The sequence below is a fragment of the Ochotona curzoniae genome, unplaced genomic scaffold (genome assembly GCF_017591425.1).
Source record: "Ochotona curzoniae isolate NIBS_2020 unplaced genomic scaffold, NIBS_Ocur_1.0 scaffold_4701, whole genome shotgun sequence".
NCBI classification, from domain to species: domain Eukaryota; kingdom Metazoa; phylum Chordata; class Mammalia; order Lagomorpha; family Ochotonidae; genus Ochotona; species Ochotona curzoniae.
This window is the reverse complement of record NW_024467122.1, coordinates 67,128,899-67,147,545: the sequence shown is the minus strand read 5'-3', so window position 1 is coordinate 67,147,545 and position 18,647 is coordinate 67,128,899. Positions and strand designations below refer to the sequence as shown.

The window sequence follows — 18,647 nt, the reverse complement described above, 5'->3', positions numbered from 1 at the left end:
ATCTGCATGTCTTCCCCATGTGCCAGGATGGGAGCTCTGGGATTAGACAAGTTTTGGCAGTCAGGAGCTGGGGATGACTGCTGCTGGTCTTTGCAAATCTTGGAGACTCCCAGTTGAGGATGAGGCATGAGCTTTGGAACAGGACAGACCTTTGTTCAAATCTGGCTTCAGGGTTACTTGTTTGTGATTACTGAACCCTTAGCATCTGCTTTTTCATCTGTAACACTTGCAGGATGTCAACCACTCAGGGCTGGCATAAAGATAAAGACGGATAATCCTTGGGACATACTTCATATAGTGCCTGGATCATTGCAGTCATTCATTAAGTGTACATTCTCAATGTCCTGGTGCCTCATACCTAGCCTTACTTGGCCAAGTAGCATAGTCTTTCTCAGGGGCTTAAAAACACAGCTTTTGGACCTCAGGGCCTATTCCTGTAGCAACATGACTATAAGGGAGGCTTAACAGATGACTCAGTTAGAGGAGTTAGTTACACCGGGACCAGCCCCAGCTGCAAAGATGACTTATGTTACACTTTTACTGATTGATCCAATTTTTGAGCATTCCACACCTCTATTTTCATTCTCCTTCTTCCTTTATATTTATTTTATATTTGTTAATGCTTGATCATTCCAGCTAAGTTCTCATTTTCTTACCCTAGAATTCTATCACTCCACAGAAATTAAGATTTCAGTACAGACCAATGAATGAGTACTCAAATATGTGCACAAATAAATGAGTGAAAATTAGAAAAACACACTCCTAGGACAAGTCCTAGAATGATGGCTTTCGAGACCGGTTGTAAGAAAAGACTAGAACAATAGAGAGGTCTAACACAATCAGTGGGGAGGCAATTTGGGTAAGTGTAAGTTCTGGAGCCAATGCCAGTGCACTTGCTAGCCAACCATCCATGTTTCAGTTGAGTACAACAGTAGCCCTTTCTGTATATAGTTGGGTGGAATAGAGAGAGAGAATTATTGGGGGAGAGGAGTGCAGGAATGATTGCTTATAAGAGTGACAAAATGCTCTACCATCAGAATTTGGCAACAGTGGGACAAATGAAACTTCACTAGAAACTAGTGCATTATACTTTGAATGGACTTTTGTCATATATCAATTACGTCTCAATAAGGCCATTTAAAAGCAGACATCAGCATGCTGTCCAAATAAAAAGATAACAGGAAGCAGGGATATAATCATAAAATAATCTGATTATTTCTGAAAACAAAACATTCAGTTCATTCTAAATGTTTAGTGCCTAAGGTATAAATGAGTATTTCAGTTTTAACTTGTATTTTCAAGGTTGTAACTGTACATAAGTACTTTCCCCAATTCTGTCATTTTCTTTGTTTTTTTTTTAATTGCATATATTTGTCTCCCTTCTCTCCACAAGACTTGTTATGAAACTGATGACAAGCCACACCCTAGGAGAAACTACTTCCAAAACACATTTGACAAAGAACTTACATCTAGAAAACTTACAGAATTATAAAGCTCAAAAATAAGACAAAAGAACACAGTAAGAACAAAGACCGGAACAGACATTTTTGAAACAGATATACAGAAAGGAAACAGGAACACAAAGACACTCAACAATGCAAATTAAAATCACACAAGATATCACTATATATCCACAACATTAACCATGTTCGGTTTTAACTAACTAGGTAACAAATAAAAAAAAACAAATAAACAAATAATGATTGGTACAAGGATGTAGAACAAGAACTCTCACACACTGATAGCAGAAAATAGTGCATCTTTGGAAAACAATTTGGTAGTTTTCCAAAAAGTTAAAAATAAACCTACTTGGTAGATATTCAATGAACACACACTGGTACAAAGACTTGAGTGTGAAATATTCTTCAAAGCTGCATTTGAGTAACAAAAATGCAAGCAATGTGATTGACCCAACAGGTGAATGGATAAACAACAACATAGCCATTCCATATAATGAAACACTCACTATAGATACACTGTTGCTGTACATAACATGGCTGTAACTGAAAATCTGATGCTGAATGAAGCAGTGGATGCTATGTGATTCCATTTATAGAAACAGCTAGAAAATGCAACACATCAACATCAGTAAAAAGCAGATCGGCGGTTGCTTAGACATTTTGAGGGACGGTAAATTTATTCCTTTGATGGTTGGTGATGGTTTTATAGATGTATAACCATATCAATGCCCAAACTGTATACTTTAAATAGGCGCTGGTTATTGCATATTAGTTATGCTACACAACTAGAAAAAGGGCTACAGGTGTGGAAGGAAGTATTTAAATCCTCAAAGCGGAATGATTAAAGACTTTCTGCCGGCAAAAGAGCTAGCCCTTGATGTAGACAGAGAAAGGATCCCTCCTGTGTACCCTGGGGGCTTTCTCAGACAGAGACCAGCCTAAATGAAAATACTCTGGCTTCCCAGGAGGCAGGAAGAAAGGGGTTCTATTTTTATTCTGCTATTAAGTCAATATGACTTCTAATGGCAAACGACAGACAGATACACATGAAAGTTCTGCTGGTGGAGGAGACAGTCATTTCAGACCTGCCCAAGACTTCGTATTGTGGTTTTGCAAAATTCCTGAAGTCTGAGGACTGCCCAGGCAAGGGGGCTGCAGCCTGCCCTGCTCACAAGCCTCAAGCCAACGCCCCAGCAGGCATCTTCAGTCTCTTAAGTTTCCTAGACCAGCACCAGGGCAGCAAGTGCCCAAGGCCAGTACTGTGTTTTGTGAGAGCTAACCAGATTCTCCACAGAATTCATCAAGCAACAAGTCTCTAAACAGCAAAACATTCGGAAATGGACATGTGGGTCTGGGATATCTTTGCATAGCTGAAGGATGGTTCTGCCAGAGTGATTTAAGGTTTTTGATGGGAGAGGGGTTGGGGGAAGTAGGGGATGGCCCAAGGCTTTCATTTCAAAGAGGCCTAAGATTCACAAAAATGAAGAAAGCTAAATTCATGAGAGCCTGTTGGAATTATGCACAGGGGGGAAAAGTGAAGGGGAACTTTAGTAGCTACAAAATTATTATTAACACTGTTCATTAAAACTTAGGCAAAGAGAACAACACAGAGAGCAGGCACAGGGGCTTTATCATGGTCTGCATTTTAAAAGCTTTTCCAAGGTAAGACCAAAATAGACCAACCAGCCAGAAGAGGCTTGACAGCACCTCCTTTGAATAATGTTTAGGCAGTGGAGTGGCACCCATCATGTAATGTCTCTAACCTTAGCAGAAGTAGCCCCTGAAGAAGATCCCTGGGAACAGTGGCATGGATCGTCGGATGCGGTCTCCAAACCTTGCTTCCTACAGTGTTCTTGCCCCCACCCTTTTTGGGGGTGGGAAGCAATTACTGGACTATCCCATCAATGTTCTCTCCATGGTTAAAACAAGCAAACAAACAAAACACAGGAACAAATTTTCAAGCATTCTGGAGGGGTAGGCCTATCCTGAGGTTTCTTGCTAACAGTTCTGGTATAGACTTTCTTTTCAGAGTGGTCATTGATCACACCCAGGTTTTCAATTAAGACCAAAAACAGGGTGTGGGAAAGAAGGAGAGTGAGAGCGAGGGAGGGAGGGAGGAAGAGAGAAAATATCTAGCTTTCAATTGTTTCAAAAAACCCATTATCTGTTAATATTTAATCAAGCCATTTTCAAAGATTTATTTATTCATATTGGCAAGGCAGATTTACAGAGAGAAGACAAGACAAAGATTTTCCATTTGCTGGTTCACTCCTCAAGTGGTCACAAGGGCCAGAGCTGAGCTGATCTGAAGTCAGAAACCAGGAGCCTTTTCTAGGTCTCTCACATGTGTACAGGGTCCTAAGGATTTGGTCCATTCTCTACTGCTTTCCCAGGCCACAGACAGGGAACTGGATGGGAAGTGAAGTAACCAGGACACAAACTGGCACCCATATGGGATCCCACGCACACAAGGATAGAATTTAGCCATTGAGTCATTGAGCCAGGCCAAAACCTTATAGCCTATAGAAAAATTGAAACAAAAAATTTCATTTTTTCCTGTAAATCAGTTTTGGCTCTGGTTTTGATTGTGTTAGAATCTGCTCTTAAAAGGAACCCACGATCCATGTCTGGGCATTGTCTTGCTTCTCAGCTCTTGCCCCACTTATCTGGTGGTTCTCAGGCCTCACAGTGCCAATTTTCATTTGCCCAGTCTGAGTAGGAGTTGGGGCTACTAATGCAACACTCATGATCTTACTTTCAGCTCCAGCGCTAACACAACAAGAAACATCCATGATTTAAGTAGCAGAATAGTGTTGCACACTTTCTTTTCTATTCTGTTAGGAACCTTTATTTTGCGTGGGTTCACGGTAATTCCCTATAAATAGGGGTGTTTTCTTCCTCAGTATTTGTTAAGAAACACTCTTGCAAGACTGTGTCCAGCTTTTCAAAGAGAATCAAATCAAAATGCAAACACACTACTCTACCAAGCTCCTTCACATTATCCTTAGAAGTCAAAGCCATCAGCATGCCTTACCCCTGTGGGCCAAACAGTTCTTACCGCAGTGTGACAATTTCTGTTTACTTTCCTAAATGTGTTTTTACTATCATTGGCTTTCCTCTGCTCGTGCTTTAAGCTTAGCAAGGAGTACCACAAACCTCCAAACAACCTTAGTGAACATTTATATAAATGTCTAGCATAACTTCAGGTGGCAATGACAAGAATAACATAGAGCATAGAAAAGAAACCACAGTTTGCAATGTACAAGGTTTAAACGCTCTGGTTCTATAGTAAATCCAAGGAAGGATCTATCACAGAGCCAGACTGAAGTCAGTTCTTCCAACCGTAAGCCTTTGAACCCTACTGCTCTATTCTGCTGCCCGATTCTAGTCCAGATCCTATGTACCTCAGAAAACACTGTTCCAGGCAAAGAGGCCTGTTGGAAGTCTTCTCTTGCTGTTATTTCTCCCTCCCTCTCCCATGTACTTCCTGCTAGTGGGTTCATGGGATGAATATTTCCTAACCCCGCACATCTGCTAGTCTGATCACAGAGGCTTCTGCCGGGAACCCTGCCCAGCTCAGATAGTCCTTCCCTGATCCCCATGCAATGCAAGGATTTCTGCTTCTAAGGATCTAGGATCTGGAAACTTCAGAGCCCCAGCCTGGCTACTTTCCCCATAGCAAAGCTCCAGCACTGATCACAGTTACTTGGATGAAGAGTAAAGACCCCCCCAAAAGCACTAGAATATTCACCCTCAGAAGACAGTTTCATGTGAAATGCCAGATTGGAGTAGAGAGCTGGGACTGGTAAGGCTTGGGGAGATTCGGACCCAGCTCTGTAGCTGAAAGGCTGGGTGAGCTTTACCAATTCAGACCTTGCCAAGCCTTGGATCACTCAATTGGCACAAGGACTAAATGAGAAAAACAGAGAATGTCCCAGCCAAGGAAATGCATGTTAAGCCTCTGCAGGCACACAACTGGGTACCCAAGGACAGCCTGCTGCAGCTGTAGTTTCAGGTCTGGGAAGAGTGGGGAAGTGATGCAGGGGAGACGGCAGTGTTTCCCTTATTGGCATGCTCCTGATTTCTAGGCAGACCCTCTAAGGGCGGTGCATGGAGAGAGTCTGCATGGTTCTAAGTGTGGCTTCCAGACCTCAAGATAGTGTCCACCTGCTTTGGTTTCCCTCAGTCTTGTTCTCAGGGCCTGCAGAGTGTCAAGTTCCTCAGCAACCAGCAGTCTGCACAGATCTGAGGTGCCTACATGGGCAACCCACCTTCCACCACTACTATGCCCCTCCAACTGGTACATCTTATCTCTGTCTTCTTAGCCCAGCCCCATGCCAAACATCTGGCCCAGAGCATTCTTTCAAAGACACAAGACATGATCAGGAGCCAGAGGATCATTTGTAGCAGTAATGAGTGTCTCCAAAGCTTGTTACAGAAGCCCTCATGTTCTCATAGGATGTGCTGGGGTCTTCCTAACAAGCCCTCTTGACTTTTTTCCAGGAGTGGCCCTGGCAGTCTACCTGCCTCACCAGTCACTCTGTCTGCCCTATCTTACTTATGTGTTAGTCTTGCCTCCTTGGAGCAAGAGAAAACTGCGTGCCACTTTTCTCTGGTCACCTTCAGCTCAGCATGCTGGACCACTGTGATGTAGTGATTCCTCCATGCAATCTAGACCCAGCATGTGGACTGAACTTTAGAAGGTCCTTGTCCTGAGGAAAGGAGGCCTTGAGCTGAACTCTATGAGACCAGGCAGGAGAGACAGGCAACTGCTGCCCAGTGCAACCTGCCCCACTCCACCCCTGCCCTCCTTACCACCAACACATGCTCGAGCAGGTCCAGGTAGCCAAGGGCACACTCGGTGCCATGCCGCAAAGCTCTAGTTCGCACCTCCTCGCTGACTTCAGAATGGAAGGATGCTTGCTGCAGGGAGAAAGAAGGCAGCCATCACAAAGTGGGAGGAGCCAGTTCAGCAGTCACCTACCCCCAGATGCAGTGTGCGGAGCAGCCTAGACTCCAAGACAGGACACCATGGACAAACACATCCCAACACCTCGCAGAGAAGAGGCATCCCTCCTGCACCCTTGCCTGCCCCTGAAATCCTGCAGCTCCAGCTTGTGTGACAGTGCCTCGAGGCCGGGAGATAGAAACCACTCACTCTGCTCCCTCTTTCCTTCCCTCTCCCACACCCCTTTCGCTGAAATTCAGAGAATTCCACACATACACAGCAGTGCAGGGCAGGATTGCACATGCACAAATGATCCCAGGGAAGGTTTGCAATGTGAGGGCTCATGGGAGGAGATTGACTGACCTGGGGTCAGTGAGTAAGGATTCCTGAAAGCCCAGGCTCCCCTCCCCTGCCTCCTGGAGCCTGACCACATTGCAGTCACAGTGAGGTCTCGGTGACCAGGACCCTGCAGCTCCTGGGAGATTGGAGATAACAAGAACGCCAGCACCCTCGGAGGCCGCATAACTCATCTCGCATTCTGCGAAGGCTGAAATAAGCGAGCTAGGGCATGGGGTGGACACAACATCTTGTGCTGCTGCTTTGCACTGTGACCTGGCACCTGGAGTCATTTAGGAGCTATTGCTTCCCACGGCATACCCATGCACAGGGCTGCCAGATAAAACATGCTCAGTTAAATCTCAACTTCAGATAAGTATGGAAAAACAAATGTTAGTGTCGGGACGGGATACTCTATTTTTCATTTGAGAAACCTGGTAACCCTATTCATGCAGTCATTCTACCTTTTATAGCCTCTTCATGGAAAGAATTTCAATGGCTGAGAGAAATCTATAAAATAGAGAACTATACATAAATCATGAATGGGGACAGACACAAATGATACACTGTATGAAAGGTCAAGAGGGAAGTGGTTAAGGGACCAGGGTTCACGAGTGTGGCCCCTTTCCTGTGGAGTGACATTAGGGGCAGTTGGGACCTGACTTGACCCCCACCCATGCAACGAACGGTGCCCACACTTGTGACTTGGGAGCAGGAATGACCCATCTGCATTCTCAGAAGCAGCAGCCAGGAGCCTGTCTCCAGCACTCCTATGCTTGTTCAGCCTTGAAGCCCAGTGCCTTGGAGGGTGAGGCTACAGCCAGTGTCTACCAAGACATCACTGTGGGAAGACACAGGTGACACCACCACTCAGTCACCTCTGGCAGCAAGAGGCAAGGTTCCTGCAGAGGAACCCAGGTGTTTCTGTCTACTACTGTCTAGTGACTGTGTCACTTGGTAGGACTCTTTGGGAGAACAATCTGGCATTGATTAAAACCATCCCATTTGAACCACAAATGTTACTTCTGGGATTCTTGCCTGAAGACATAACCTGAATCACAGGACAAAAACAGATATGCCTACAGACACTTTTAACAAAGTCACGATTACAAAATATGTGGATGACGTAAACATTGCTAGCAGGGGGAAGATAATATTCACTGGCAGAGGGTTTTGCAGTCATTACATCAGTGCTGCTGATGACTCCCGGCCACAGAACAGCCCTGTGACATCACTGATGACAGCAGCCAAGAAACTGCACCTGTACAAGCATGGGCAAGTAACCAGCAAGAAACACACATGCGTGTTAATTCAGGCCCCAGGGAAGACTCTGCTGGAGGAGTTAGCATAACTTCAATTCCCATAAAATGAACCAGAAGATAACTTCCTGTACCCTCATGTTTGCCCCTGGCTATCCTGCTCAACCTCCACGCTCCAAGATGGTACCATGGCCAAAAGACTTCCTTCTGGGCCATCCCTTGGCATCCTGGTTTTCTGTGTGTGCTGTGCATGCAACCCTGTTGGCTGAGCTGCTTCAATTACAGATGCAGGAGGACCAAAGGAAATAGAAGTGTTAATGGATGGTCCCTGCATGGTAGCCTAGAGGCTGAAGTTCTTGCCTTGCATTCTCTGGGATCCCATATGGGTGCCAGTTCATGTCCTGGCAGCTCCACTTGCCTTCCAGCTTCCTGCTTGTGGGTAAAGCATTGGAGGATGGCCCAAAGCCTTGGGACCTTGCACCTGGAAGAAGCTCCTGGCTCTTAGCTTTGGATTGGCTCAGCTCCAGCTATTCTCATCATTTGGGGAGTGAACCAGCAGATGGAAAATCTTTCTCTGCTTCTTTTTGCAAAGCTGACTTTCCAATAAAAAAAATTTTAAAAATTCTTTTAAGTGAAGTGTTAATGGAATTTGAGCAATAAGTCCCATCCTAGGAACAGCCTCAGGTTTGGCAGGGACTCTAGTCCTCATGTCCAGCTTGGCCATGTAAAGGGCTCTGGTTCTGACATATTCTATAAAACCCAGATGTGACCCAGAAGGGAGCTGAGGCTGAGTACACAGTGCCAAACGCTTTGCTACATGATCTGCTCCCCTGAAAAGGCAGCAACCTCTGATGAAGAGACCTGAAAATATGAATTACATTCCACTTCCACCTCTATTATGATATTTTTGTTGTTATTTCCCCTTTTATTTCATGTTTGTGACATGGCCCAAAGGAGCCTGTCATTCATTCATGGAAGAAACCCAGAGCATTGTGGCTAGGAAGCCATGGGCAATCAATTGGAAGAGCTGGCATTAGTTCTGGTCCTCACTGTCAAGAGCTGTGGGACTAAACCTCTCCCTTAAAAAACAAACAAACAAACAAAAACCCATTGGCTAATTTGAGAAAGAGAGAGAGAAAAACAGAGAGAGAGAGAAAAAGAGAGAGAGAGAGAGAAATAGCCCAGGTGCTTGTTGACTTCCTAAACACCTCCAATAACTGGGGCTGGCCAAGCTGAAGCCAGTATTCAGGAATTCCATCAGGGTCTCCCATACGAATGTCAGCAACTCAAGGACATGGGCCATCATTTTCTGCCTCTGGGAGCATCAGCAGGAGGCAGGATTAGAAGCAGAGTAGCTGGGACTCAAGCAGACCCTCAGAAGGGGAATATAGGTATCCTAAGTAGTGGCTTAAATCCCTATGTCACAACACCAGCCCCATCTTTTAACTCCTCTGAGCCTCTGCTCTATCATCTGAAAAATGAGAATAATGACTTTCATCTTTGTCATCTAAGAGCACATGACAGAATGCAGGTGACAGCATCTCCACAGTACTGGGTGCCTGGGGATCCCAGTGCCTGAGGGGCATGTCCTACTGTAAAACACTGTTCTTTAATTCAGAGACTAACCCCCAGGGAAGTTACCTCTTCCAACAGGTGGCATCCACCAAGTGCGTCAAAATGATTAGTACTGGTTACCTCAGGACAGAGCCCAACCTTCCTGGCCTAGTCCTCATGATCCTTTATGGAGGTATTCATTCCCTTCTCCCACCTCCACCTTCCTGCCTTCATGCTCACTCTTTTCTCCCCAGGGCACAAGAGTCCCAGCAACTGCTGCTGCCCTGGTGACCAGGTCCCTGTACATCATTTTTATTCTGTTTTCCTCCTCCTCTTCCCTTCCCTACTAGTTGCCTCCATGTCACCTCACCCCTCTGGGGTATCCGCTGAAGCCTCAGAATTGGCTCCTACAGTGGCCAGCCCAACAGAATTCACTTCACCACAAAGATGGCCATTATATAACAGCCACTTTTCCAAGTATGTGGTTAATCCCTGCACCCCACACTCACCATGGTGGTAATCACCAACCAGACACAGAGCAGAAGCCAGAGTCATGGGGGTACTCAGTGGGATGTAGGATTCCATGAGAGCCCTTACAGGGGACCTTATCTAAAAAATTTACTTACTTTAGTGCCAGAGAGAGAAATATGCAGACACCATACACAGAGACATAGGCACACAGAGAGAGTACCCATCTACTGCTTCCCTCCCCAGTTGGAAAGCACACAATGGCAAGGGCAGGGTAGGCCAGAAGCTGGGAGCTGAGAATTCAATCTGGGTTTCCCAAGTGGGTGACAAGGACTCAACTATTTGAGCCATCCCTGACTGACTTCAGGGTGTGCAGGAGCAGAGGCTGGCATGGAATCTAGGGACTCTGATAGGGAAAGCAAGTATCGTAACTGCTGGATCAAATGCCCATCACTGGGCCAGTCATTTTCCTAAAACAACAAAGTAAAATCAAGGTCATGGGGCTCCCTCCCTAAGTGTAGGTTCAGGCCAGCTGCTCCAGTCATCTACTAGAGGATCATAAGTCTTCAAGAACATTCTGTAAGGAGAGAAGGTGAGAGGGTAGCTCCCCAAGCTGTGCGGTGTTGATCTAACTCATTTTCTCAACCAGTGGTGGCAACACCTCACTTGGGGCAAAATGGTAGATGTACGGAGGCAGGAAAGGGGGCAAGTGGAAGAGGTGGATCCTGAATTAGCACTGCAGCCTCTGCTTGCAAGGCTTGCTGCCCAGTGACAAACTAGAAAGGCTAGGTCAGCAGGACTGGCCCCATCCTTCACAACCACAAAGTACTTGAATGAGTGTCTTCCTACAGATGGACCTCTATACTGCTTTTTAAAAACAATTAGATCTTTTTAAGTATTTCCCTCCTTTCACTTCAAATGCAGACACAGAGAGAAAGATATTCCATCCACTGGTTCACTCCCACAATGTTCACAACAACTGGAGCTGGGCCAGTCCAAAGCCAGGAGCCAGGAATTAAATCCAGGTCTCAGGCAAGGATGGCAGAGACCCCAGTAACTAAGCCCATGCCTGCTGCCTCCTACCAAAGGTGCACAGTAGTAGAAGCTAGATTTCCCAGTGGGACCTGAACCCAGGCATTCCAATATGGGATGTGCTTAACTGCTGTAACAAACACCTGCTCCAGCACATGTTATCTTTAGTCTGCCTCTTAGGACCAAGATGTATGTCCTAAACTGCTTGCTGTCATACTGTCCAACCCTCCTCCTCCTTCAGAAGACCACAAACAACTCTGACAGCCACCAAGCTGTCCAGCAGGGGCAAGGACAATGCCCTTTACCTTGCAAGCCGTCAACATGTCTGACACAGCTTTGCGGCTCAGATTGGCGGTCGCAATTACGTCCTCCTGTCTACACGAATTCCCTGCCGCCACAGCTTTGGCTGTTGCCATGGTAATGCCTTTTGTCATCCTTATGGATTCTTCAGGTGATGAGGTCTTTTCAGGGATCTCTTTGGACTGGAACACCTAGAAGTCGTGCAGAGAAGAGGTGATAAGAATCACAAACGGTGGGGCCCAGCGGCGTGGCCTAGCAGCTAAAGTCCTTGTCTTGAACGTGCCAGGATCCCATATGGGCACTGGTTCTAATCCCGGCAGCTCCACTTCCCATCCAACTCCCTGCTTGTGGCCTGGGAGGGCAATCGAGGACGGCCCAAAGCTTTGGGACCCTGCATCTGTGTGGGAGACCCGGAAGAGGCTCCTAGCTCTCTTGGGGAATGAATCATCGGACGGAAGATCTTCCTCTCTGTCTCTCCTCCTCTCTGTATATCTGACTTTGTAATAAACATAAACAAATCTTTTAAAAAAAGAAAGAATCACAAAGGGTGAAAACCCCTTATTTCTTTTCCAACTGGGTTGAAAACACAGCCAGCTATTGCAAGAGCCTGTCCAAAGGCAGGAAATTGGGAACTGAAGTACAGGAATGTTCTTGTTTTCAAGATTCTTGCATGAATAACATTCTTAAGGCTACACTTGACATTCATGGGAGTGAAACAATGGGGGAGAACCATCTACAATATGAACCTATTCATCTGTGGAAACTCACTCCCAGCATTTATATGCCTTTCATTCAGGGTGTTTGCATATCCTCTTGGTTCTCTTTCTCACTCTCCATCTCTCACTCCAGCCCCAGGGTCCATGCTGGTGCTTTGGCAGTTTCCAGAATCTCAGTAATCCCAGTGCTGGTACTGGGGCAGGACTGACCTGAATGTATCACTCTGTACCCTCACATCCCTCTTTGAGAAGCTGTGAGGGAGGGGAAACAAAGCATCAGTTCCTTCTATCCATAGCATAGCTTATAATTAGAACTGCATAATTGTGCAGAGCTATTTGTGTTGAGTGTGTCATGTTGACACTGTGAATTCTTTAACATGCATGCTCATGCGCACACACACACACCCCTTTAGAGTTTGAAGTTTCCCCTGTCGGTCAAGTTGTTCACTTCTTCTTTTTTCTCTTTTTTTTTTTGCTCATTTTTCTTCAAGCTTCACTCCTAACAAGAGGGATGGGTGTCCTGACTGTGGGCTGAATGTGCTCTTCTGCCTGCACAAGATGACTCTCCCTTTAGCTGTGGCTATCTTCAGTGCAAGGTAACTATGCGGCACACGGGAAGGCTTCCCAGAGGTAGCAGAGAGGAAGGACCCAGTCAGCACCCAGGACACATGGCACCATTGCCAAATATCACTGCAGCCTCAAAATAGGCAGGGGCAGATGAAGCAGCCAGGACTGCGACTCCCAGGTGCACTCCTGAATGCTGTGGTTTGGTGGGCCACTTGGATAGTGTGCTCCACATTGAGCACCTGCCTCCTCCCCTCCCCCAGAAACACGGCTTTGAGGTCAATCACAGATTCCATCAGCCTGCTGGGAAAGGCAAGCATCAGTCACTCCCTAGGAGAGCTCCAAAGTTCACATCTTCCTTTGGCACCATCGGGTGTCACAACTATCAGGGCCTGCGCCCAGACTTGTAGTAGGAAACACCCAGCCCACACAGCCATGAAAAAAAGGTGCCAGGCAGCAGAGTATAAGAATACCACCAGCCTAGAATAGCACCTGTATTTCTCCCTTTCTCATTCAAGTGTGAACCTAGCATACTGCCAACTACAATTGGATCCATTCAAGATCCCCAAATCCAAGCCCCCATCACATAAGCCCAACATTATTGCTTATTTCTGGTTCTGATCCTCAGGTCACTTGACAGGTGATCCTGACCCCCTGCCAAAGGTATAGAACAAGTCAGTCTCCCCAGTACTGCCCTCCTGCTGCAGCTGCATCTGTTGAGTAATCCTTTAATAGTGAATCTCAGATTCCAAATTCCACAGGCATGCAGCAGTGTGAGCTGTTAGCCAAAGTATAAATTCTGGAAGCTTAGGCACATACTCATGAATAAAGCTCAGGCCAACTGGCAACAGTTGTCTTATGTGCCTGATCTAGGAATCTTCCATGAGGCTTTGGGTTCAGGCTGGAGCCTGAATTCATTCTACATGAAATATTCCAATGAAGTCCCTAATTACAGTGACAGACTACTCCTAGCCAGACTCTGTGTCCCCGCTGGGGTCTCAACATCGCAAGGCTGCTATAGGCAGGTGAGGAGGCCTCCCTCATTCGGGGTTCCAGGTGACATATTTTGATGCTTCAACTCTGGGGTTGGCCTCAGGAGGGCTCCTTACCGTGAGTTCCTGCTTTATGTACTCGATGGTGGCCTCCAGGGCCCTTGTGCCCCGAGTGGCTTCATCCTCCACTGCCTTCACAGTCTTGAGGAGAGAGGTAACATTGGTCACCATCACCTGTAGAGCAAGAGAGAACAGAATATTGCCTGAAGAGACTGCCCCTTTCAATTGTTTAAAACATTTTTTTTAAAGAGAGAGAGAGGGCGAAAACACAAATGTATGAGAGTGAGTGCTACCACTTGTCGGGTCACTCCCCAGATGCCCACAATAGCCAGGATTAGATTGACTGGGCCCAATCTGGGAAAGCAATCTGGATCTCCCACGTGATTGCACTTGAGCCATCACCTAGTACCTCCCATGGCCTGCACTAGCAGGAAGCTGGAACTGGGAACAAGAGATGGGAATTAAGCCCAGGCATTCTGCTGTGTCATACAAGGTCTTAAATGGTGTTTCCAAGTACTAGGTTAAATGCTTGCTTTTATGAACACTGTAAGCAAAGACAGCTCTTTTTAAGCGAAAAAAGGACCCTGATGTGTATTCTCCCATTGCTCTCATACAGATTCTCCCACCCCTCCAGCTTGCATAGTACCTTGGCAGCCCCCTTGAGCTGGTACATGGAAGGGTCATCAGCTGGCTTACTGGCAGCTCCCTTGGTCGCACCAATGAGATCAGAAAGGGCCTTGGCCACGTCTTTGATAGCATTGATCAGCACCACCTGAAAGCACAGAATTAAGTGAGCAGATGTTGGCTGGTTTCCATAGGACCTTGCAGACCAAGGGCAGGCTGGGACAATAGGTATGAAAGAGAGCAGCTCTAAAGCCTGCTTGTCACCACTGGGAGTTCTGGTGTAGGAATGAGGACTTTCAGGGGCAGCTGCAGCTGAGAAAGGTTGGGAACACAGGTCTAAAAAGAGCATGTTTACAGCCTCACAACTTGCAGCCCTGGAGACACACCACTCACCTCCCAGACTGATGCCTTCATTCTTGAGAACCCATTCCTCAGCCTACACTGGGTTGCAAGGCTTTACTGGCACTACCATTCCTGCCCCTCTGGCTCTAGCTGGGAGGATTCCCTGCCTTGCTCAGTGTTCAATATGTGACGGAGACAGAGGTGTCTTCTTTCCTTCCCTTGGTCAATCCTGAATCATTCCTGCTTAGGGCCTCGGCTCTTATTATCCTCTCTACCTGGAACTTGGCTCTTCTGGTCATTTGAGTCTCATCTCCAGTGTTGAAGCCTTTACACCTTTCCTGCCTCTCAGGGTCAGCAGCAGCAGGAAGCTGGGTTGGAAGTTGAGAAGCTGGCACTCAAACCAGGCACACTGATGTGGGGTGCACACATTCCAAGCAGCAGCTTAACTGTTGTGCCGAACAACTGCTTCCACAAATATCTTAGAATTCCATGTGTAAAGCACCGTCACACACCAGGCTCAGAGTTATCACTCAGCCCCACCTATCCTGCCAAAACCTGCTGAGGATGAGTAGGGGTAACAGACATGACACCCTACTAGACCCAAAGCCCCAGACAGCTAAATCAAACAAGCAATTTAGCATTTCCTACCCTCTGCCAGCCCCTCATGTGCTTTGTCAAGGACCAGCAACCTCAGCCTTAGAGCCCACAGGGTGAGTCAGGGCACGTGAGAAAAGCACTGGTATGGAGGTGCATTTGCACTCCTTCCTGAAGTCACAGCGGCAGGGAGAGGGATGACAAGGGCAGACAGAGTCATGGACAACCAGGACCTGCTGCCCAAACCCACAGCACACACCATCCCATCCCCTGCCACTTGACAACTGACAAGCAAGGTCTCATTTGAAGTTGGCACTTCAAGATGTAGAGACCTACTAAGAGTAGGATCCTAGAGCAATAGCACAAAAATAAACACAGGCTGGGGGGCCCACACTGTGGCAGAGTGAGTAAAGCTGCCACTTGCCATGCCGGCATCTCATATTTGAGTGACCTTTAAAGTTCTGTCTGTCTTATTTCCAATCCAGTTCTCTGCTCAAGAGAAGAGCCTGGGAAAGCAGTTGGTAAGGGTGGCCACAGCCATGTGGGAGACCAGAATGTAGTTCTTAGCTCTTAGCCTTGACCTGGCCCAGCTCTGATCATCACAGACACTTGGGGGAATGAACCAGTGGATCAAACATTTCTTTCTGTCTGTCCCTCTCTTTTGCTATAACTCTATCTTTCACATAAATAAATAGATCCTAAAAAAAAAAAAGACCAAGGACTAAGAGACATTTCTCCAAAAAAGAAAAACTGGCTAAGAGTTTTATGTAAAGAAGCTCAATGTTACCAATCATCAAGGAAATGTAGTCAAAAGCACAGTGGCGCCTCCTTACACCTGCAAGGACAGCCATTACTAAAACTAAAAGTCAGTGAGGTATGGATAGAATGTAGAGAAAGAGACCCAGTGTGCATACTGTATACTGTTGGTGAGAATGCAAAGTGGCCCAGGTAGTTTGGAAACCAGTATGCAGGTCCCTCCAAAACAAAACAAAATAGGACAGCAAATAAATCAACATAAATAATAAATAAACCTATGATCCATCAATCTCTCCTCTGGCATTTACTTAAAACAACTGAAATCAGGAATTCAACAAGCTATCAGAACTTCAATGTTCATAGCAGGATCATTCCCAATATACAAAACAGGGAAAACACAGACAATGGAATAATACTTAGCCCCCCAAAAGGAGGAAACTCTAACATTCACCACAACAGGTGCCTAAGTGAAACAAGGCCACTCACAGAAGGACATATCATGCTTCTGTGTACATGATGAGCCTGAAACTCAAATTCAACAAGGAGCACAGTGGTTGCTGCTGCAGGTGGTGAGAGCGGGGACAGAGTTCTCTAGGTGGATATGAAGTGTCAATCACGCAAGATGAGTGAGAGTAAAGAATCTGAGTTATGGCTGTATGCCCAGCGTGGACAGGGCTATGCTACACACAACTTCCAAGCAGGCATGGGAGGAGGCTCAGGCTGACCTGCACTGAGGCAGCATTGTGGATCCACATGGCCCTAGTTCATGATTCTTTCTGCTCTCTGTGTGCGAACAGAGAAGAAAGCAAACAGGAAGCAAACAGGAAGAGGAAGTGCCTGCACCAACCCAGGACGTTTTTCTACATTTTCAGGCCAACGTGCTTCTCCTCAAGCTGGGTTGGGTCAGGAGCACATGCTTTTGCCATGTGGGCCAATTCTAAGGATATGTTAATAAACTTTCCATGCCTCTAGGAGGGCTTTGAACAAACCCTGCAGGCAGGGATTCTGGAAAATGCTCAGCATTCCAAAGAGCAGTCAGAATGTTCTAGGAGGTTACCAGAAATCCAGCCACAGGGAAGAAGCAACAACATGAGGAAGGTCTCCTTGTGGATCCCAGCTTCACTCAAGAATATCAGGAAGGGTGGGCTTGGGCCAGGTGGGACCAAAGCCTGCAGCTTCAGGTCAACCAATACAGTGACTGCCATTCACCTGAGTTCTGTGTTCAGTTTTATTCAAACAGGATCAATTTATCAATGAAAGCACAAGTGTCTACTGAGAGCTGGGGCTGAGCATGCAGAGAACAGGGGTCTATGAAGTTTGGCATACTTAGGAGCAGGTAACATCTATGCAAGGATGACCACGGCTGGCTGTCACTTCAATGTGTATCTGTGGGACATCCACTGCATGCCAGGTGCTGCTGTGCCAGGTACACAGACTCCATAGAACAAACTAGGGTGATAGTCTTTAAGGAACCTATTGAAAGGGGGCCCAAGGAACAAGCAAACTTCTCCAGGCTGACGTAAACAACAGCAGAGTTCATTTCCTCACCTACATCTGACTGCCACCCCACTGCCTCATCCAGCCCTGGGACCCAAGGCTTGCATGTAGACTTGGATATTCTCAATTCTCTACCATCTACGGTGGATTCAGATCCTCTCTCCTCAGTGCCATGCCTCTGACTTTCCTTTCACAGTGGCAGCAGCTGCTTCACTAGCTCCCTGTGCATCTCCCCTGGACATGTCCCTCAGAGTTGGATTCCTAAGGGGCTCTTTGCCTGAATGACTTTCTTCTTTTCCTCCCTGCTTTCCTTGCTGTGGTTGCCAAGTTCTGTCAAGAAGGCAATGATTCCTGAATCCACATTGCTGTCCCTGGGCTGGCTCATGACCACTTACTAGGTCCAAGTGCACATCTCCTTGGAACATCTAATTCCACCTGCCCCTGAAAGGTACTCACCTTCCACTTTCCTCCCAGGGCAGCCCTGCTTTCAGAGAGGTCTATGTAGGTACATGGAGCTCCAGTACATGCACTGCTGCAGCCTGAGGGTGGGACCACACTTGCACCTCACCTTATCTCCCAATGCCTACTGCATCCAATCCAGCACCAGATATGTTGAGGCCCCCTTGGAGGTTTTTCCCAGATCTATAATCCCATAGCACACTCCTTGGCAGGCCCTGCCTTCATGCTGCCTGGATCACAGGTTCAGAAAGTTTCATCATGTAACCTGTTGTCTTCAAAGGGTCCCCAATGTCCAATGGAGGCCTGTCATCCAGCGCTCATAGGAACACAAGGAAGGCATTCCCCAGGCTATATGCTTACCTGGGTCTCAGGGTCGTCGGAGCCCAAGCTGGCTGCCCCAAGCTTAACTACCTCAGCAAGCTGGGTGATGGTGGCTGCCGAAGACTGCGCTGCTTGGGCCAGCTTGTCTGGAGTGGATGCAGCCCCAGACACAAGCAGTTTTGTGTCTTCCACCAAGGCCTTGGCTGTCTTCAGAATGTTCTCCCTGAGGTCAGGACAGTACAGGGAAAGGGCAAAACCTGAGGACTTGTAGTAGTGCAGAGAAGGGAACTTTCCCAGGGGCTTTTGTTAAGGGCTTTGAAGGCCAAAGGGTGGTGCTTCTCCTCATCTTGTGGCAGTTGTGGAGG

At 46.9% G+C, this 18,647-nt stretch overlaps 1 protein-coding gene across 1 annotated transcript in view; it reads right to left on the bottom strand.

Annotated features, from left to right (window-relative positions):
- Positions 1–18,647, bottom strand: part of TLN2 (talin 2) — a 179,278-nt gene that overhangs the window by 22,175 nt on the left and 138,456 nt on the right. Inside the window, exons 45-49 of the mRNA XM_040968654.1 lie at positions 18,322–18,505; positions 14,336–14,461; positions 13,747–13,863; positions 11,363–11,548; positions 6,276–6,383 (exon numbers count right to left, since the gene is read on the bottom strand). Coding sequence (XP_040824588.1) covers positions 6,276–6,383; positions 11,363–11,548; positions 13,747–13,863; positions 14,336–14,461; positions 18,322–18,505 — 721 coding nt within the window. The remainder of the gene's footprint in view (positions 1–6,275; positions 6,384–11,362; positions 11,549–13,746; positions 13,864–14,335; positions 14,462–18,321; positions 18,506–18,647) is intronic.